At 29.2% G+C, this 23,112-nt stretch overlaps 1 protein-coding gene and 1 long non-coding RNA gene across 4 annotated transcripts in view; one reads left to right on the top strand and one right to left on the bottom strand.

The window, feature by feature from the left end:
* The window catches only part of LOC111620358, a 26,146-nt gene extending 3,034 nt beyond the window's left edge, over positions 1 to 23,112 (bottom strand). Inside the window, exons 1-3 of one of the 3 annotated variants that reach the window (XM_023362285.1) lie at positions 21,626 to 23,112; positions 18,655 to 18,790; positions 17,170 to 17,299 (exon numbers count right to left, since the gene is read on the bottom strand). In XM_023362285.1, the coding sequence (XP_023218053.1) occupies positions 17,170 to 17,299; positions 18,655 to 18,694 (170 nt within the window). In that variant the 5' untranslated portion in view covers positions 18,695 to 18,790; positions 21,626 to 23,112. Of the gene's footprint in view, positions 1 to 10,340; positions 10,471 to 11,825; positions 11,962 to 12,640; positions 12,813 to 17,169; positions 17,300 to 18,654; positions 18,791 to 19,469; positions 19,583 to 21,625 lie in introns of those variants that run through there. The other 2 variants (XM_023362284.1, XM_023362283.1) reach the window with 2 other exon arrangements.
* Positions 3,173 to 23,112, top strand: part of LOC111620361 — a 31,199-nt gene continuing 11,259 nt past the window's right edge. Inside the window, exons 1-2 of the long non-coding RNA XR_002755902.1 lie at positions 3,173 to 4,231; positions 5,955 to 6,079. This is a non-coding gene — a long non-coding RNA (uncharacterized LOC111620361). The remainder of the gene's footprint in view (positions 4,232 to 5,954; positions 6,080 to 23,112) is intronic.

Here is a 23,112-nt window from a genome sequence, read left to right as displayed (position 1 = left end):
TTTCTTCAGTGTTCATCTAAAACACCTTTCAGTCATTTTAAATCATTTACAGAAATGTGCTTTGGATCTATTTACAGAGACATGGAATTTATAGTTTTGAATATATTTGTTGTTTCTGTACAGTACATTAAATATTTATAAAGCATATACCATGAATTCTGGATTTAGAGGACACGGTGAACAAAATGGCTAGACCCAGCTTGCAAAAGAACTGTTAATGAGCTTTTAGCTTTGATCAAGCAGACAACAAACAAAAAATTTCCTATTCTTCCTATTTTGAAAAGCTGTTAAGAGGACAGTGTAATAGATTACATACATTCCATGAATATCAGGTAAAAAATATTAAAGTTTATCTTCAGTGCCATAATTTCATGGAATGTTTTTTGTAACAGGTACATTAAACTTGCTAAACAGTTTTTTACATCTCACTATTATGGATCAGGTTATAACATTGATTAATCTAAAAATATATAAAAAATTTAGAGAACTAAAAACATATATTTCAAAATACAATGTGAACAGCCATATTTCTTCTGACTTACAGGACTAAGTAGATGAGAATATTATCCAAAATATTTTATTACCATTCTTAATGTAAATGCATTTTGGGCTTTAAGCCCCTCTTCATGCTACAATGATACACTCAACTTATAAATGAGAACAAACATCCAAAGTACATACCTTTTATATAACAAAAATAGTAAAGTTTTTCATAAATAACATTTTTTGTAACTGACACAAACACTGCAAATGATAACCATTGAACTTGTTTAAAAACATCTTATGCATGCCAATTCTACATCACTGTAAATTGACAACAGATGCAACTGATGTTTACAAAAACATCACTTACTTTTTATTACATTTTATTATTGCAATTAGCCTAATTTAAAGTACTACATCACCCCAATTTGTATTAACTAACATACCGTTATTTAAATTTATATTATTTTTATGTTTTATCATTTTTCAAAATGTTTTATAAATTTCCTTTTATAATTGTCTGTTACGTTATGTAATATTTTAATGTTCTGTTTATCGATATCACAACAATATTAAAAAAACATTTGAATTTGAGAATGTTAGCCAAGAAATCATTCATTAGATGCTGAAGCAAAGATCCAACATTGTTAGGTCTAAAATGAAGCTTGCATTGTCTTTAAAATGTCGGCACAGCAAAATTGTAGCAAGATTGAAATTTGTAATAAATAACATGAACCTCAAGTAGAATATCTTAGTGTATTGTACTTTGTTGACTTTTAGTGTTTTGTATGATGTAAAATTAGTTTTGTTTAGATCATTTTTAGTTATGAAAAGATCTTTGGATGAGACCTATTGTTTTAATTTATACTAGAAAGGAGCCTTAATACTTTTCTAGATGGAATTTTGATAGAGGAAATTTTATGGTGTGAGGTGCCTTTAATGTTCTTGGTAAGCCCACACTGGTATTTACTGTGTCTTCTAACATGGATAGCATAGAATGCAGCAAGTGTTATATAACTATTTGATGCAGTATTTACAAAGATTCCAGTAACAGTTCCAACAAAGCAATGCTTTCATTCAGAATAGCAAGAGCACAAAAGCATTTTTGGTCAACAACATTAACTTAGTGCAACAGTAATATGATGATGAATGTTTGAGAATAATTGTGCTTTGGATCTATACAAATAATCAGCAGTATGATGATATAGCTAAGCTAAAAGTGGCATATATATATATATGGTTTGACTTGTCAACCAACAGAAATGGAACATGGACAATTAAAGGTGGTTCTATAGTTTGACTTAATGTATTTGTAGTTTCATACTATCCCTATATATTAATTAAGACACATTAATAGAATTTCACCAATATTCATTGACAAATTTTTTATTAGTTTCTAAGTAATGAAATATTTTGGAAGTTAGTTACATTCAGTATCATTCTGTTTTCAAAACAGTATAGTTATGCAATGTTCATAATCCAGTAAAAAGAATTGCATTTATTTATTTCTTTTAAATTAATTAAGATACCATTATATATATATATATATTAACGATGATTTTTTAAAAATTTATTATAAAGATATGCTATTGCTATTGACAAATAAATGCTCCCGTAAATTTTATGTAAGATATTGTAAGCAGTTTTTATAAGTGAACATTCTGAAATTACTCAACTAAGTCGTTGGGAGAGAAAATCGAATCTGGATCTTTGTGGCGAAAAGCACAGCTGTTTGTACAGTACTGTACATAGCATATCGGAAGACATGTCCTCCTTTTAAATACAATAACTAGGACATATCTTCCATTTTACAATACACTCGCGTATTACTGTTAATATTAAATGACTGAAAAATATAACTAACTTTTGTAATAAGAGATTGAGTTATTTCATATATTTTTTATTTAAAGCATATTCAAACCGATACAGTATTTGTACAGTATATGTCCTCTTTTTCAGAACAGTTTGTCCTAAATTTTACATCTGTCAATGCTATTTTGACGCTTCCACCTGGGCTACAATGCAGCGAAATATAACGAATGAATAAAAAAATGGACAAAATAACATTTACTTTTTTACTATTCTTAAATAAACGCAGCATTGGATGTTTAAAAACATTTTGCCTAGAAAATTTAATACATTTTATTGTCTATAAGCCCTAACCGGCGCCCCGTGGTGATTCATATTCGGGACGCCGGTTAAGGCTGTCCGTAGATGACGTCCACACTGGAAAGGGAGAGGGGTTGAGCTTCAGTGAACTTCTGTTTATTTCGTTAATAAAATGCATAAACCGTATAAAATTTACCTCTGTTTCAAAATTGTATGTTTCTTTTCTACTTATGGTATATGTCATTCATAAAGTGATAAAGATTTTGGGCCCATCAGTGGCCAAGCGGTCCTCGTACCCTGAACACTGGGAGTTCGGTCGTGGGTTTGCGCCTCGCTCGAATGAGCTGGCCACGTGGAGTTTTCCGGGTTTTCTCCACGTCTGTAACGCCTAAATAGGGGTCAGCTTTCCTTAAAAAGCCTTCCCGGAAGGCATCTCCCTAGGCAGATCACCCAAGTGTTGCGTTGCCATAACTAAACAAACAGATAAAGATTTTAAGAGGGGTCGAGTTTTGTTGGATGTCCGAAGAGGGGAGGGGGGTTACGGAAACGGACAATTGAGGGGTACTAAAAGTATCAAGAAAATTCTGGTCGTAATTTATGGACAGTCTCAGCTCCTTGGCACTTTATTTACTACTATACTCCTGGACGGACTATTTTGACGATAAGATTGAATAAATTTACATTTTACTTTAAATTCTAATTCGCGTACATTTTATGTAAAATTTACTTCAAATGTCATCGTCCGTTTTGGCCAGCCCTTAAAAATATTGCAAATTATAACATTTTTATCTTCCCGACTGTTAAAGTAAGAAAGAAAGCATTGTAATCAGTCAAATTCTCAGGGCTTTCGTATTTCTCGACGTTTTAGGTCCTTCGATTCCAAAACCAAAGACGGAAACGATTTGTTTGCGCGTTGGCCTATATTTTATGTATCAGGCTTTCTACGGACCAATTGCATTGATGCTGTTACATTTTGAAGAATATAAACCGAAGGGGATAAGAAAAGGTTTTCACCCGGCTGGCGATGAGCAGGTTTGACCGTAATTTTAAATCAAGGCCGTCGATCGGCAAAACAGTTAAAAGTATTAACAAAATTATATTTTAATTGTAAAAAAAGTATTCTTAATATTCAAAAAGTTGTACTTATAATGATAAAACGACTTTCTCATTATAATTAAAAGTTTTTGTTATAATTCATGGACGTACTTTAAGTTTTTAGTAAAGTTAAAAATGTTTGTTCGCGTTAATTCAACTGTAGTTTAGAAATTTAAAAATTTATTTTTTTTAAGATGAGCCAATCTAGAAATTTGTCTGATTCTTTTCCTCTCCGAAAAAAAGTTCAATTCTACAGAACATTTATTCAATGTACAGTACAGTACAATCCTGGTGTCGAGTGAATAACTCGTGATGATATTTGTTCAGCTCATTGCATCATTAAGTGTTAAATACGATGGAATTAAAGCACTTACAAGGCACGCCGACTGCGAGAAGCACAAAAGTGGTGTACCAATCGAAACTTCTCATACAATAAAAACTTTTTGCAAAGGACTCGAGTGTAAAAATTTAGAGCAGTTAAAGTTACCAAAATTTTTCATAATGCAAAACGTGGATTAATTAATCTGCAGTTCTGGTGATTGTGGTAAGTATACGTTTTATTGATATTTATATTTATAATAATTTAAATTAATACGTTAAACATTATTTTTACTAAGAAGTTATAAGTTATTTAAATTCGCTAAAATGTTTAATTTGAATGCCAGATTGAATATGTTTAGTTGTTCGTTAAAATATTGGTCAAATTTCATTCTTCTCGTTTACCTTTCCCTCTCTGGTCATCGCGTTGCTGCGTGAAGTCCGTTTCCAAAGAGATCAGATTTAATGAAAATTTTATTGGTTATCAGCATTTACAGTTTTTGTAAAAACACGTCCCTATTCAAAAAGTAAGGATTTACATTATTATTATTTCATTATTATAAAAATTAGTTTAGATAAAATCTCGTAATAGATGGCGTCACACCTTTTCTTTAACCCTCTGTTTAATTGTGGAAGAGTCCTTGCCAGTTTTATTTTTTAATTTTATAATACACAAGAAATTTTTTACTATTTAAATTTTTTTTTAACAGTGGAGACCTCAAAAAGGTAATTATCCAAGTTTTTCTGAATATCTGAGAGATTCCTTATTAACAATCAAATCAGGAACATAAGTGGGTGTATTGTATTGAAGTTCCAGTTGCCAAATATCTACGATTATACAAAAGGATAGTAAAAATGATTATTGTTACCATTCCAACTTTCACTCCATTTACTATGCGTTTACACTTACTAAAAATTGATTAGACGAATATTTTAATTTAAAAAGTGAGGAATAAATAATAAAGCACATTGCACATAATTCTCCTTCTCGTAAATTACAGTATTTGTAAAGCAAGATTGAGAATAGCTTCCTGAGAGGTCATATACACTCTTGATTTTTTTTTAACCTTTGTCTCTATACAAAATTTATCAGGATGTAATTTATATTTTGACTAAATTCAGGGTATGTTCAATTGAACTGTTAGGTTTCGTGGGATATTGATTAGTCCATTGTGGTCCATTTTGAAAGATTCATTTGAAATACGTATAATTTCATGATAAAAAATTTGAGTATCAAATTGAATTTCTAGTTAGCAATAAGTACATTGAAATGTATGTTAAAAAAAGACTTTTTTAAATGTAATTGATAGTGTGCAATTAGCTTAGTTTGAATTTAAAATAAGTAATGACTATTACAATTAAACCTCGTTTATGTGACATCCATGAAATTTCCCTGTAAAATGCGCAAGTTTTAATATAAATCAAACACCTTGGTGGCCTCTGGCCACCTCAATGAAGTGGTCAAGATAAAAGCATCGTAGTGACATTTATATTTGAACATTTTCAACAAAGGAACGAAGCATCTTGTTCTGTTGGCCGTTTACGTGGCCACATTTTAGGGGGGGCCTAAAATGCATGTATTTGTTTTATTAATTTCCCAAATCTAATTAATTAAGGGGCTAAATGCAAATTCTTGAACAGGACACAGGAATGGCTAGTTTTACGGCACTGTTCGGACAGTACTATATGTAAATTTTGTCGTAACCCCACATAAGTGACCATCTCACTTAGGTAGCCAGAAATTTACCCGAAGATGGTTATATTTTACTATAAATAAATGTAATATATATATCAATTCTTTGAATAGCTACTTAAATTCTGTTTTGTATTATTAATAAAAGCATTATTATAAATTGTAATTTTATATTCTAGTTTGATTTTATTTTAAAATTTTAATCTATTTATATAAATGAAATAATCACAATAAATAAAACATTTATTTTATGCAGAATTTTTTCTTCAAAGATCAGCGTTAAACCCGGTGGAAGCATAAAAAATTTCTAACCTGTCATTCTGTCATTCAAGAGGCTTGCTTTACGGATATATAAAAATATATTTAAAATATAATAAAATTGTAAGTACTTAAAAATTCTTTAAATTTATACTATATAATGAAGTTTAATTTGAAAAAATAAACCGAGACAGATTAGACATGTTTATTTGTGTGGAACGGTCCCAACAAATTTTAAAGAACACATGTTAAGTAAGGTCAGGGCTAAAATAGCCATAATGTAGTCAATTTATAGTCATTTTGTGCAATGACATATTTAATTTTATTGCTATGTTATTGGCAATTACTCTACATTGCATTTGTATTGATTTCTTGTAGAGATAAATTCTTAAATCGTTATTTTCCAGTAGAAGGAACCACCACCATACATCGATTGTACAATAGAAGGCGTGATATGGCTCGATAGAAGCGCATAAATTTATCATCAGTAACTGGTTTTCGGTTAAATTAGGCTACATATTTTCTTTGATATTAGATATTTATTTTAGGTAAACTATTTCTTTAATTTTCTAGAAAATGGAAACTGAGCTTCGCTTGAAACACTGATTTATGCAGAGAGCTCCGCTCAATTACAAAAATAAGTTCAAAATATTCATCAAATTGATAACGTAAATAATTAACACTGTGTACTTGTTTTTTAAAGTGATTTCAAAATACAAGCATCTCATCCAAAAATTCGGAAAATCCAATCATGTTAAATAATTAGTTTTTAGAATGGGGAAAATGAAAAATATTAAATTTACTTCATGAATGGTCAAACAAAACCATTATTAAATGCTTTTCTAATGAATGAAAATATTTTTGAACAATTTTTAATTCTTTCAATTGAAAAAAATTTACTGTTAAAGTAATCAGATAAATGTTAAATCTTTAAAACTAACTTATTTAATCTGTTAAAAATTTGTTAGATATAACGTGATGATGATTCTAATTGAATTACGAGTACATTTATCCTATATTTTATCTTAGTTTTAAATTTTAATTACTGTGCAATTATTGTAAAATATTGGATTGTATAATACCAAATACTAATTTACGCAATCAAATCTAACATAATGTTTTGTTTATTTTAAATTTTGATTAAAAGTAATAATTTATTGATAATTACAAATAATTCTTTAAACCGAAACATTTTCGGTATCTTCAGCAGAACACAAATTAATCCGCTGAGGATGAAGTTTCAGAATGATCCACGAAAGTTAAGACATAATAGTTTACGAGTTAAAGAATTATTATTTACGAAATATATTTGAAATTATTATGCGAATATATAACATATATTCATGTAACAATTATTCACATTATTTATAAATTCATAAATTATATATAATTAAATTTATATGTCGGCATTAATTCTATTTGTTCTAAATATGCTCCCCTCTCAAAAATAAAGTTAAAAAAAAACTTTAATATGCCAAATTATTATTTATCCATGCCGTGCTCGTATATCGGCCGAAAACGATCAGATCAATCAAAACAAACAGTAAACAGTAACTGAAATTCGTCTAAGAAAATGATGAACGTCTCCGGAATCATTAAAGTTTATTATTATTGAAATTTGAGTGATATTATAATTTATCATTTATAGACGATATTGTTTACAGAACATGTTTTTATTTTTTATACCGAAAACAGTTTAAATAATAAACGCATCGTTAATTAAGGCACTTAACTGCATTCAGATTTATTTATTCATTTTCTTTTTCCGTCCTATGGGCATTAAAAGGGTTTGGCCAGTCCTACGTTTGGAGCGACCTCGCATAAGGACTGGGTTAAAACGTATCCAGGCATCCATGAAATTCCCTAAAATTCAAAAACAGTACTCGAACCTGGATCCGTCAGATCAGCAGGTTGATGCTTTTACTGCCTCGGCCATCTGGTCATTTGGATTAAGGACATTCACAGGAGGAGTCAAGAGAGGCAACTGTCCTTCCTGAGATTTATTTTATTTATTTGTTATTTGCGTTTTTGAATAACAATTTTATAAACCAAAGGTATTTTAATAGTCATATTAAAGTAACCACAATCTGCACGTGACAAAATTACCTCTAGTTCTGCAGGAATTGTAGTAAATAGTATCTTCTAACTATACTATCTTCCAAATAGAAGATTCCATGTTGTATTGTATAGTTGGACTTTTTGCTTGGTTTTTGTGTTCACTCATGGGATAGATGAATTTAGTATAAGTAGAATATTTCCTCAAAAATATAATTTTGAAACTACATGCGAAAATACCTAAATGTTTTTCCTTGAGCTTAATTAATAAAAAGCCGACATTTTTTATTACGTGATCGATGTCCTCTTATGCTGGCTTTCCATTTAGAGCGATTTTCAGGAGATTCAGTCACCTTTGTCACTGCTCATGCGCACTTCAAGTACTTTGGCGTCAGAATACTAGGACAACGCGTATTTTTGCTTGGGAAAGTGTTTGAATTGAAATAACATGCCTTCCGGTTTGCATTGGAAGTTTGCAATCGGGGCCTCTGCCATATCTGGTCTCGGATTTCATCTATATAACTCCGTTCTCGAGATTAAGGAAAGACGAACGACAGTGAGAATTTATAGGTCTATAATTTTTTTTTTTTCAAATTGCAGCCAAAAAACGAGAAGATAGAAGCATGGCGCCCTCAGAAAATTTTTCAGGGGTCAATGCTCGGAGACAAATAATTAAGTAAAAATTGATATAATTTTTCTGGGTTTCTTCACAAGTAGATTATAGACTAAAGCAGGCATGGCCAACATACGGCCCGCGATTAATCTTTTAATATTAGCTACTCAAGTCAGAATAGCTCGGCGAAAAATTCTAACGCCTAGGAAAAAAAGAGTCAACTCGCTGTCTGGTTAGAGTTAACCCTCCATTACGAATCTCATAAGTACAGCGTCAAACGTTGATAAAGCATGATAATGTGAAAAATGTATCTGTAATCTCTATGTACAATTTAGTCTCTAAGGGGTGACACCACAATGAGATCTCGCACCACCTCAGAATCTTCCTAGGGCAGCCTCTGGTTCGGCCCGTGAAAAAAGTTTTATTTCCAATTTGGCCCGGGGGCAAAAACTGTTGGCCACCCCTGGACTAAAGTATTGCATCAATGCCGTATTCTATAATCTATCTATAATAGCCAGTGTCCTATGGTCGAGGGTGTAATGTTACATATCTCAATCATTTTTACGATTATAATTTGAGGAATCTTTTGCTCGATTTCAGGGCGGGGCAGAGAGTGCTCCGATTTCTCTCTGAAGACACCCATGAAAAAATACGGAAGCAAATGGCTTTAATAATGGCAGATTAGTTTTAAATGTTTAAAAAGTTAAATTGAAAAAATATAGATATAAACTTTTAGTTGAAAGTTTTAAAAAATTCTCATAATTCATACAAATCGCCTTCCATTTCGCGCGAATTGTGTAAGCAAGTAGGACAGCGATTGCGTCACTCTACGAATCATCAGGTGACAGCGACGCGATTGTGTTAAGTGGAGAGCCAGCATTATACAGTAGACCCCCCTATAACACTGTTGATAATTCCATGTTATACGAGTCACTTAGATTTTACAAATACATGAGCTGTTCATATCCCGGCACACGTATTTGTAAAATCTAAGTGACTCGTACAACATGAATTCATATAACAACAGTAGAATTATCAACAGTGTTATAGGGGGGTCTACTGAATAGTGTTATAGTTAAGAGAAGTATTGATACAATAGTCCATCACCTTTTGTCGTTTTACCCGTATAAAGTGTAATATTACGTAGTACACTGTTTTGTTCTTTCATATTTCCGTGTGTACACTTAAACATTTCAAAGAATCTAATAATTTATCAGTTTGTTGTTTTATAATGGAAAATTCATAAACTTTTTATTTTTGTTGAAAACGACTCATATATATTTAAAGATTTTGTATTTAACGTATAGATTTATAATCAATTTAAATAGTGAAAATTTCCATCAAATTTCCTAATAAAATAAAGGAAAGAGAACGTCTAAGAAAAAGTTCGATGCAAACACTAAATATTTATTTTACTTTTTTAAGTTTAAATTTTATAATGAAAGAAAATACATGAACTTCCATTCTCGCCTTTTGTTTTTATACTTCTTATGCACCCATAAAATCTTCCATTCAAAAATTTTACGCTTAAAAAAAGAGGACATGTCCGGGAAAAATAGGACATAGCAATCTCACTTCGAATTATAAAATCTTAAGTTTTTGTCCGGATTTATAGATCTAACTTACAGAAGTATCAAATAATTCAAAATTGAATATTTCTATTTAGATCTAACATTTTATTTTTTGATGGAAACAAAAATAAAATGTATATCCTACCTGCATTGTCTGTTTAATTCGGCATCGGTTGTAGCCACGCCACTAGGACTTTGGTTAAATAGCAAAAGTGTTGCGGCGCAAAGATCCAATTCTCTCAAATGACAAGATTGAGAAGATACATAATGACATACTGAAACATAGAAAGTTTATGTCAAAATTATTTATGAACTAACCTTGTTTTTATATTGACCTATATCATACAAAAAAACATGGTAAGTGGTTAACCGTAATGATTATTTCATGCAAACAGGTTATTTTTGTCGGTAGATCGATCAAATGGATTATATAATAAAACCATCGACTTCTCTTATCTACGGACCTCTGTCCCTAAAAGAAAATGGGTTTTTGCGGAAATGTTAATATTATTTAATCACTAATGCATTTTTAATTAATCTACTTTAATATATTCGAATTCTTATTAAATTTATTACTAATTATTAATTTTTCTTTAGTTTCTATTTATTAAAACAAACCATTCTTATTTGTTTTTAGCACTTTTCTATTTGTGAAGATGCCACGAATCTAAAGATCCCTTCATACAAGAATAAAAAAAAATAAATCCTGGAGCTCTCTCCAGGATTTATTTTTTTTATTCTTAATCATAATTTGTGTCAATATTAGACAGAAAAAATTGATTACAAATTGAATAGATAAGAAAGAACAGACAGGAATCATCGTCAAAACTTGTGATTTTAGTACGCAACTTAAGTAATTATTTTTCATTATTCCCATCTATAAACCCACATAAACCGGAACTTCATTAGTTAATTATCATCTTAAAAAGTAATATGCATTATTTTTTGGAATTTGGAGCTTTCTATTTTTGTGAAGAGTGTCCCCTTTTAACAAGTTCATCAGAAATATTTGACCCAATTGGGATATCGGCCACTAGGCTCTTAAACATAAATGTCAGATGAGGTGAATGTCCCAAAAGTACAAAACTTCCAGGAAAAAAGTCCCTCCTTTTTTAATGTCAAGTGAAAAACACAAGAAACATTAAAGCAGAAAAGTAAAAATAAGAAATACGACTGGATAAACCAGTTCATTCGCATCATATAGGCCAACTACTCATCTTAAATGAGAAAAATCAATCGCATCAACAGCGAGAACATTGTGCGAGTTCGTAGACTGCTCTGATTTTTTATTATTATTTAAAATTACTTTTATATATTTAATAATAATATAAAAGAAAGTTCACTAATAAAACTATAAACAAATTAAGATTAAGATTTTCATTAGTTGTCAACAAACTGTTGATAATTAAAGTAGCAAATTTTAAAATAGAGCTTAAAACTTGACTTTTAATAGATTAAAATTTTTACATAATATTAATTTATATATAAATAATTAAAGTATATGCTTCAGGAAATTTGTAACGATGATCTTTACATTGATTATTCATCAATAAAAAAAATATAAAATGAGATTAGGGATTAAGATATTAAAATTTAATTAAATATGTAAAAATTTAAATTATATTCTTACCTAAAGAGAAGAATAGAATGAATGCAACGAAGAATTTCATTTTAACTTTCACTGTGGCAAAGAAATTATAACAAAATCCAAAACGGATCTTATTTTATATAGTTCCTCAGTCATGACGTCATGTATTTTTCTTCTCCTTTATTGGAAGGAAGAAGAAGATAAAACATTATTGACAATACGAAATAGCCAATCGGATAAAAGAATATTTATTTGAAATTTAAAAAAATACTTGGTTTTTTTTCTCCTTCAAAAATACTAAAAAACGAATACTTGTTTAAGAAGTAGGATTTAAAATTAAGTTATAAATGTTATTGAAATCTTTCTTCTAGTAAAACTTTAATTAGATTTAATTTAATGAATTTCTTTAAAATAAAATGTTTAATTATTGTAACTATGTATTTTTAATTGAATTAATAATAATAATGAACTTTACGAGTGACTCCATTTTGTGGAAAACGAGATTTTAGGTTATTTTCACTGCAAAATCAATAACGAAATTGAATTTGTTTTTCTAATTAGGTGAGAAAATTTCAAAGAAACGTAAAAGTTCTAGATAACATTTTGATCCACATTTTCTCGGAATTGATTTAAAACTCGTATTGCATTTAAAAAGAAAATTCTTTTAAATATAACGTATAATAATAGCCGTCAACCTATTTCATACCGCAAAGAAATATGTTTTTTTCTTTTATTAATTATAAACAGGCCCTGTGATGAAGTAAGCTAGACAGGCCCCTTCGCAAAAATTATTTGTAAAACTCCTAAAAAGTTTAAATTCTTTTAAAGTTATATATATATTATGTAAAACATATTACCAAAGTATGGGATATTTGAAAGTCCCAGTGCTCTGCAGTTTTCATTTAGATTTTCCACTAAATGTATGGGCACATATATAGAGTAACGGAGGGGCAATTTTGGAAAAACTGGGGCCCCAGATTAAACAGCTAAACTTTGCACCTCCTATATAAAAAAACGTATTGCGCCTGGAAAAATAGGGACGAAAATATATAGTGAATAATTATTTATTTCATTGGTTTTTATTCATATATTAANTATAAAAATATATTTAAAATATAATAAAATTGTAAGTACTTAAAAATTCTTTAAATTTATACTATATAATGAAGTTTAATTTGAAAAAATAAACCGAGACAGATTAGACATGTTTATTTGTGTGGAACGGTCCCAACAAATTTTAAAGAACACATGTTAAGTAAGGTCAGGGCTAAAATAGCCATAATGTAGTCAATTTATAGTCATTTTGTGCAATGACATATTTAATTTTATTGCTATGTTATTGGCAATTACTCTACATTGCATTTTTATTGATTTCTTGTAGAGATAAATTCTTAAATCGTTATTTTCCAGTAGAAGGAACCACCACCATACATCGATTGTACAATAGAAGGCGTGATATGGCTCGATAGAAGCGCATAAATTTATCATCAGTAACTGGTTTTCGGTTAAATTAGGCTACATATTTTCTTCGATATTAGATATTTATTTTAGGTAAACTATTTCTTTAATTTTCTAGAAAATGGAAACTGAGCTTCGCTTGAAACACTGATTTATGCAGAGAGCTCCGCTCAATTACAAAAATAAGTTCAAAATATTCATCAAATTGATAACGTAAATAATTAACACTGTGTACTTGTTTTTTAAAGTGATTTCAAAATACAAGCATCTCATCCAAAAATTCGGAAAATCCAATCATGTTAAATAATTAGTTTTTAGAATGGGGAAAATGAAAAATGTTAAATTTACTTCATGAATGGTCAAACAAAACCATTATTAAATGCTTTTCTAATGAATGAAAATATTTTTGAACAATTTTTAATTCTTTCAATTGAAAAAAATTTACTGTTAAAGTAATCAGATAAATGTTAAATCTTTAAAACTAACTTATTTAATCTGTTAAAAATTTGTTAGATATAATGTGATGATGATTCTAATTGAATTACGAGTACATTTATCCTATATTTTATCTTAGTTTTAAATTTTAATTACTGTGCAATTATTGTAAAATATTGGATTGTATAATACCAAATACTAATTTACGCAATCAAATCTAACATAATGTTTTGTTTATTTTAAATTTTGATTAAAAGTAATAATTTATTGATAATTACAAATAATTCTTTAAACCGAAACATTTTCGGTATCTTCAGCAGAACACAAATTAATCCGCTGAGGATGAAGTTTCAGAATGATCCACGAAAGTTAAGACATAATAGTTTACGAGTTAAAGAATTATTATTTACAAAATATATTTGAAATTATTATGCGAATATATAACATATATTCATGTAACAATTATTCACATTATTTATAAATTCATAAATTATATATAATTAAATTTATATGTCGGCATTAATTCTATTTGTTCTAAATATGCTCCCCTCTCAAAAATAAAGTTAAAAAAAACTTTAATAAGCCAAATTATTATTTATCCATGCCGTGCTCGTATATCGGCCGAAAACGATCAGATCAATCAAAACAAACAGTAAACAGTAACTGAAATTCGTCTAAGAAAATGATGAACGTCTCCGGAATCATTAAAGTTTATTATTATTGAAATTTGAGTGATATTATAATTTATCATTTATAGACGATATTGTTTACAGAACATGTTTTTATTTTTTATACCGAAAACAGTTTAAATAATAAACGCATCGTTAATTAAGGCACTTAACTGCATTCAGATTTATTTATTCATTTTCTTTTTCCGTCCTATGGGCATTAAAAGGGTTTGGCCAGTCCTACGTTTGGAGCGACCTCGCATAAGGACTGGGTTAAAACGTATCCAGGCATCCATGAAATTCCCTAAAATTCAAAAACAGTACTCGAACCTGGATCCGTCAGATCAGCAGGTTGATGCTTTTACTGCCTCGGCCATCTGGTCATTTGGATTAAGGACATTCACAGGAGGAGTCAAGAGAGGCAACTGTCCTTCCTGAGATTTATTTTATTTATTTGTTATTTGCGTTTTTGAATAACAATTTTATAAACCAAAGGTATTTTAATAGTCATATTAAAGTAACCACAATCTGCACGTGACAAAATTACCTCTAGTTCTGCAGGAATTGTAGTAAATAGTATCTTCTAACTATACTATCTTCCAAATAGAAGATTCCATGTTGTATTGTATAGTTGGACTTTTTGCTTGGTTTTTGTGTTCACTCATGGGATAAATGAATTTAGTATAAGTAGAATATTTCCTCAAAAATATAATTTTGAAACTACATGCGAAAATACCTAAATGTTTTTCCTTGAGCTTAATTAATAAAAAGCCGACATTTTTTATTACGTGATCGATGTCCTCTTATGCTGGCTTTCCATTTAGAGCGATTTTCAGGAGATTCAGTCACCTTTGTCACTGCTCATGCGCACTTCAAGTACTTTGGCGTCAGAATACTAGGACAACGCGTATTTTTGCTTGGGAAAGTGTTTGAATTGAAATAACATGCCTTCCGGTTTGCATTGGAAGTTTGCAATCGGGGCCTCTGCCATATCTGGTCTCGGATTTCATCTATATAACTCCGTTCTCGAGATTAAGGAAAGACGAACGACAGTGAGAATTTATAGGTCTATAATTTTTTTTTTTTCAAATTGCAGCCAAAAAACGAGAAGATAGAAGCATGGCGCCCTCAGAAAATTTTTCAGGGGTCAATGCTCGGAGACAAATAATTAAGTAAAAATTGATATAATTTTTCTGGGTTTCTTCACAAGTAGATTATAGACTAAAGCAGGCATGGCCAACATACGGCCCGCGATTAATCTTTTAATATTAGCTACTCAAGTCAGAATAGCTCGGCGAAAAATTCTAACGCCTAGGAAAAAAAGAGTCAACTCGCTGTCTGGTTAGAGTTAACCCTCCATTACGAATCTCATAAGTACAGCGTCAAACGTTGATAAAGCATGATAATGTGAAAAATGTATCTGTAATCTCTATGTACAATTTAGTCTCTAAGGGGTGACACCACAATGAGATCTCGCACCACCTCAGAATCTTCCTAGGGCAGCCTCTGGTTCGGCCCGTGAAAAAAGTTTTCTTTCCAATTTGGCCCGGGGGCAAAAACTATTGGCCACCCCTGGACTAAAGTATTGCATCAATGCCGTATTCTATAATCTATCTATAATAGCCAGTGTCCTATGGTCGAGGGTGTAATGTTACATATCTCAATCATTTTTACGATTATAATTTGAGGAATCTTTTGCTCGATTTCAGGGCGGGGCAGAGAGTGCTCCGATTTCTCTCTGAAGACACCCATGAAAAAATACGGAAGCAAATGGCTTTAATAATGGCAGATTAGTTTTAAATGTTTAAAAAGTTAAATTGAAAAAATATAGATATAAACTTTTAGTTGAAAGTTTTAAAAAATTCTCATAATTCATACAAATCGCCTTCCATTTCGCGCGAATTGTGTAAGCAAGTAGGACAGCAATTGCGTCACTCTACAAATCATCAGGTGACAGCGACGCGATTGTGTTAAGTGGAGAGCCAGCATTATACAGTAGACCCCCCTATAACACTGTTGATAATTCCATGTTATACGAGTCACTTAGATTTTACAAATACATGAGCTGTTCATATCCCGGCACACGTATTTGTAAAATCTAAGTGACTCGTACAACATGAATTCATATAACAACAGTAGAATTATCAACAGTGTTATAGGGGGGTCTACTGAATAGTGTTATAGTTAAGAGAAGTATTGATACAATAGTCCATCACCTTTTGTCGTTTTACCCGTATAAAGTGTAATATTACGTAGTACACTGTTTTGTTCTTTCATATTTCCGTGTGTACACTTAAACATTTCAAAGAATCTAATAATTTATCAGTTTGTTGTTTTATAATGGAAAATTCATAAACTTTTTATTTTTGTTGAAAACGACTCATATATATTTAAAGATTTTGTATTTAACGTATAGATTTATAATCAATTTAAATAGTGAAAATTTCCATCAAATTTCCTAATAAAATAAAGGAAAGAGAACGTCTAAGAAAAAGTTCGATGCAAACACTAAATATTTATTTTACTTTTTTAAGTTTAAATTTTATAATGAAAGAAAATACATGAACTTCCATTCTCGCCTTTTGTTTTTATACTTCTTATGCACCCATAAAATCTTCCATTCAAAAATTTTACGCTTAAAAAAAGAGGACATGTCCGGGAAAAATAGGACATAGCAATCTCACTTCGAATTATAAAATCTTAAGTTTTTGTCCGGATTTATAGATCTAACTTACAGAAGTATCAAATAATTCAAAATTGAATATTTCTATTTAGATCTAACATTTTATTTTTTGATGGAAACAAAAATAAAATGTATATCCTACCTGCATTGTCTGTTTAATTCGGCATCGGTTGTGGCCACGCCACTAGGACTTTGGTTAAATAGCAAAAGTGTTGCGGCGCAAAGATCCAATTCTCTCAAATGACAAGATTGAGAAGATACATAATGACATACTGAAACATAGAAAGTTTATGTCAAAATTATTTATGAACTAACCTTGTTTTTATATTGACCTATATCATACAAAAAAACATGGTAAGTGGTTAACCGTAATGATTATTTCATGCAAACAGGTTATTTTTGTCGGTAGATCGATCAAATGGAATATATAATAAAACCATCGACTTCTCTTATCTACGGACCTCTGTCCCTAAAAGAAAATGGGTTTTTGCGGAAATGTTAATATTATTTAATCACTAATGCATTTTTAATTAATCTACTTTAATATATTCGAATTCTTATTAAATTTATTACTAATTATTAATTTTTCTTTAGTTTCTATTTATTAAAACAAACCATTCTTATTTGTTTTTAGCACTTTTCTATTTGTGAAGATGCCACGAATCTAAAGATCCCTTCATACAAGAATAAAAAAAAATAAATCCTGGAGCTCTCTCCAGGATTTATTTTTTTTATTCTTAATCATAATTTGTGTCAATATTAGACAGAAAAAATTGATTACAAATTGAATAGATAAGAAAGAACAGACAGGAATCATCGTCAAAACTTGTGATTTTAGTACGCAACTTAAGTAATTATTTTTCATTATTCCCATCTATAAACCCACATAAACCGGAACTTCATTAGTTAATTATCATCTTAAAAAGTAATATGCATTATTTTTTGGAATTTGGAGCTTTCTATTTTTGTGAAGAGTGTCCCCTTTTAACAAGTTCATCAGAAATATTTGACCCAATTGGGATATCGGCCACTAGGCTCTTAAACATAAATGTCAGATGAGGTGAATGTCCCAAAAGTACAAAACTTCCAGGAAAAAAGTCCCTCCTTTTTTAATGTCAAGTGAAAAACACAAGAAACATTAAAGCAGAAAAGTAAAAATAAGAAATACGACTGGATAAACCAGTTCATTCGCATCATATAGGCCAACTACTCATCTTAAATGAGAAAAATCAATCGCATCAACAGCGAGAACATTGTGCGAGTTCGTAGACTGCTCTGATTTTTTATTATTATTTAAAATTACTTTTATATATTTAATAATAATATAAAAGAAAGTTCACTAATAAAACTATAAACAAATTAAGATTAAGATTTTCATTAGTTGTCAACAAACTGTTGATAATTAAAGTAGCAAATTTTAAAATAGAGCTTAAAACTTGACTTTTAATAGATTAAAATTTTTACATAATATTAATTTATATATAAATAATTAAAGTATATGCTTCAGGAAATTTGTAACGATGATCTTTACATTGATTATTCATCAATAAAAAAAATATAAAATGAGATTAGGGATTAAGATATTAAAATTTAATTAAATATGTAAAAATTTAAATTATATTCTTACCTAAAGAGAAGAATAGAATGAATGCAACGAAGAATTTCATTTTAACTTTCACTGTGGCAAAGAAATTATAACAAAATCCAAAACGGATCTTATTTTATATAGTTCCTCAGTCATGACGTCATGTATTTTTCTTCTCCTTTATTGGAAGGAAGAAGAAGATAAAACATTATTGACAATACGAAATAGCCAATCGGATAAAAGAATATTTATTTGAAATTTAAAAAAATACTTGGTTTTTTTTCTCCTTCAAAAATACTAAAAAACGAATACTTGTTTAAGAAGTAGGATTTAAAATTAAGTTATAAATGTTATTGAAATCTTTCTTCTAGTAAAACTTTAATTAGATTTAATTTAATGAATTTCTTTAAAATAAAATGTTTAATTATTGTAACTATGTATTTTTAATTGAATTAATAATAATAATGAACTTTACGAGTGACTCCATTTTGTGGAAAACGAGATTTTAGGTTATTTTCACTGCAAAATCAATAACGAAATTGAATTTGTTTTTCTAATTAGGTGAGAAAATTTCAAAGAAACGTAAAAGTTCTAGATAACATTTTGATCCACATTTTCTCGGAATTGATTTAAAACTCGTATTGCATTTAAAAAGAAAATTCTTTTAAATATAACGTATAATAATAGCCGTCAACCTATTTCATACCGCAAAGAAATATGTTTTTTTCTTTTATTAATTATAAACAGGCCCTGTGATGAAGTAAGCTAGACAGGCCCCTTCGCAAAAATTATTTGTAAAACTCCTAAAAAGTTTAAATTCTTTTAAAGTTATATATATATTATGTAAAACATATTACCAAAGTATGGGATATTTGAAAGTCCCAGTGCTCTGCAGTTTTCATTTAGATTTTCCACTAAATGTATGGGCACATATATAGAGTAACGGAGGGGCAATTTTGGAAAAACTGGGGCCCCAGATTAAACANGAGCATGCTCAGAAATTACTACGATGTTGCAGAAATTTCAGTAAGAGAAAGACAACAGTTCTCAGTGGGGTGTCCAAACACACCACAGTATTAATTACATTTTATTATAAATTTTATAAATATTTATTTACTTATTAGAAAAGTTAATATTTCAGATTTTAATTATTAGCAAGCATTAACTACCAGGGGAGGATCTAAGCTTTTCGGGCCTAGGTCTTATTGAAATCCATTGGGGCCCCATTTTTTGTTAGATTAAGAATCTTTAAATTGGGGTTTAAAATTATTATATTATTAACGTTAACTATTTTTACTACACAATAAGTGCTCCTTGTTAATGAAAAAGTATTAAAAATTTATGATGATAATTCAATTTTTATGGGTGGGCCCTTGATACTTGGGACCCAGGGCTTAAGACCTATTAGTCCCTATATAGATCCGCCCCTGCGTTCTACATATAAATTCTAATGAAATAACCTAAAAATTTAATATACAGTATTTAAGAATTTTTTCTAAGAATTAATTTCATATTGTAGTGTATTATATATACATACATACATTTGTAATTTTTTATGTAATAAAATTGTAATTAAGGTTAATTTGAAAAATATTAAAACATGTTAATTACGTAAGACGAAGCGTAATGTTAAATCAAATTATATTTCCATAACAATAAAATATTAAATTCAAATTCTAATCGTAATATATAGTATTGGAAAAAATGATTAACGATGGTGGTTCATCTCGTTCTTGATTCTCATAGTATAAAATGAGAATATTTCGGACACTTTCCTTTCTTTACAAAATCATGTCATGATTATCAATTATTCAATTTTTTAGTACACCAATTACAATTAATAACTTCCTTCTAACTCTTATTCTTCTGAAGGCAGAAAAATCGGTTATTAGCAAAACACGGAAAAGCCAGTGCACGGAATGTTTTTTCTTCTTTTTTCCTCTTTTGTGTAGAATGTGGGGCAGTTATTATGATTTCTTGTGCCCGTTCACGTCGTAAAATTCCCCGAATATATTGAATTATCGGACTGAGATTTTCTGATATGTTTTTCAAATGACAGATCGATGACGATGGAGACACTAAATGAGTATTTTTATTCGAATGCCAAAGAATTTGCTATTAAAAAATTCAGGAATTATTTTCTGATTTGGGAACAATTTCATGAAACTTCTTATATTCTAGACTATATTAAGCAGAAAATAACGTCAACCTATAAATTTCTTAGAATCCAGGTTATAACCCAGACAATGTGCTATTTACCATCGAGTGGATGATTATATCCTAACAACTAAGGTTTTCACAAATCAGTGTTAAATTATAATTGGTCTGTCGATGAACCGTCTCTATAAATAAGAGATTAGAAATTTCAAACGAAATTAAAGTCGAGAAGTTTTCAATGCCCGTTGCTGTCAATTCATTGTCTACGTTATAGTTCGTAGGCCTTTATACACTTATAGTTTTTTAACCTTCTGGCCGCCCTGAATGGATTTCAACTTTTTTTTCTAATTTATTAATTCAATTTTTGTATTAATTTAAGTAAACTGTTCTATTATTTGTTTTAAAGTTTTCTTTGTATTGCCATTACTTATTATATTATTAAAAATATAATAAAAAATGCAATTTTTTCAATTATTTTAATGTATTTTTAAGAATTATAAATTGAATTTAGTAAGTTTCCGCAGTTTTATTGCAACTTGCTATTTTGTCTTTTTCTCAAATTTTTGCTTAAGTAAGGAAATATTTTAAATCGATAATAAAAATTTACAGCTGAAAGGGATATCATTGTTATTCACTTGTGTAATTTCCTTGACAATGTAATGAACTTGGCCTATTTTACACGTTTTTTTTTCCCCTAACAAATGATCCCAGTTACCTGCTTTTGTATAATCTATATTTAAGGAGTGCCAAAAAACTTATAAGAAGTGAGTGTCATTAAGATTGCTGTATCACTTACATATTGATTTATATCACTAAGTAAAATTTATATTTTAGAACATTAGTAACTGTGTATTACCTTCTTTTTTCCATATTAAAATAACAATGAGCAGTTAAAAAATTATATTTTTAATGCTAATATTTTTACTATTACCTATACACGAGTCTTTAATGCAGGAAGTTAACAACAGTTTTACACTGATTGTTCAAAAAAGAAAATAATTTTGTTTTTTTTTTAATAATTGTTGTTTGCAATTTTAACAATACATTCTCCTCTTACATTGAAACTGTACATTAAATCAGCAATACAGTTTTCTATACTCTACAAACATTGAAATAGTTCAATAAACATGGAATTATCTAGAAATTAAAAATTTATTATTATTATTTTTTTTGTGAAGTTAATTTAAAAAACCATAATGAACATAAAAGCTTTTAATTTTTTGCAATTCTGTAAGGTATTTTGATCAAAATCTATAATCGGCTATTTGATTACATCGATTTCAATTTGTTTTTTTAAGCGTATAATTCGTATACTTTACTACTGAATACAGAATTGGAAATAAGTTCTTTGTGATGATTGCTTATCTTCAGCAACTGTATATTTTAATATTTAACAAGCTAATTGAAAACATTACATTGATACAGAGATTGTACACTGTTATTAATTCACAGTGAATTGATATTCTCATTTGTAACAATATACACACAACTTCAGAATAAGATTTACAAACTACCATTTCAATTGCATACACAGTGAAAACAATTATATGTGAAAAATAGATATTAACTTTTGCAATCTGAAACGGTTAGTACTATATTTTGTAAAACAGTTCATCTGCACAGCAAAATGTAGAAACTATAATATAATAGCTCTATTTAAACCTGAGTAAATAAAAGTACTAAATCGACTGACTTTTATTGAAATTATATATATATCTTTATATATTTATTTAAATATGATTTCAGCAATAAGCTGATAGTACTGAAAGTCGAATTATAAAAATTATTTTACAGCCATTTGTTATGACATGAAAATATATTTGGGTATTAAACAAAGAAATAAATTATTTTGGTACAGTCGTATCTGTCGTATAGTTTCTGGAGTATTAATGGGACTGCATTTTGTGATTTTATACAATTATATGTTTTAATTACACATATATTATTCACATTGGAACTATTCAAATGAATGATAAACAAATTACTTTTGTTCAAAAAATCATTGACTTTCCAGTCAAAGGGTACAAAATATGATTAGCTAAATGACAATGATGATGACTATGATTGTGATGATGGATTATGATGATGATGTGTACTTCTTTGTTCAAAAAAAATCAACTGGAGCAAATTGAGGCTACAGTTGTTCTAGACTAGAAAAAACCAAGGAAGAATCCATATAAAACTAAAAATTACTTGTGTTGAAATAATAATCAACATCACTGAAATGAATCCAGTAGTCTTAGATATTTCTTTCTTTTCTTTTTTTACAAAATGCTTGAACACAAGTAATTTATGTTAAATAAATTTAAAAAATAAAAGAAAATTTAACAACATGAATGTAAA

Source organism: Centruroides sculpturatus, unplaced genomic scaffold (assembly GCF_000671375.1).
Source record: "Centruroides sculpturatus isolate CEXI.00-Female unplaced genomic scaffold, Cexi_2.0 scaffold32, whole genome shotgun sequence".
Lineage (NCBI taxonomy): Eukaryota > Metazoa > Arthropoda > Arachnida > Scorpiones > Buthidae > Centruroides > Centruroides sculpturatus.
This window is presented reverse-complemented; position numbering and strand designations above follow the sequence as displayed.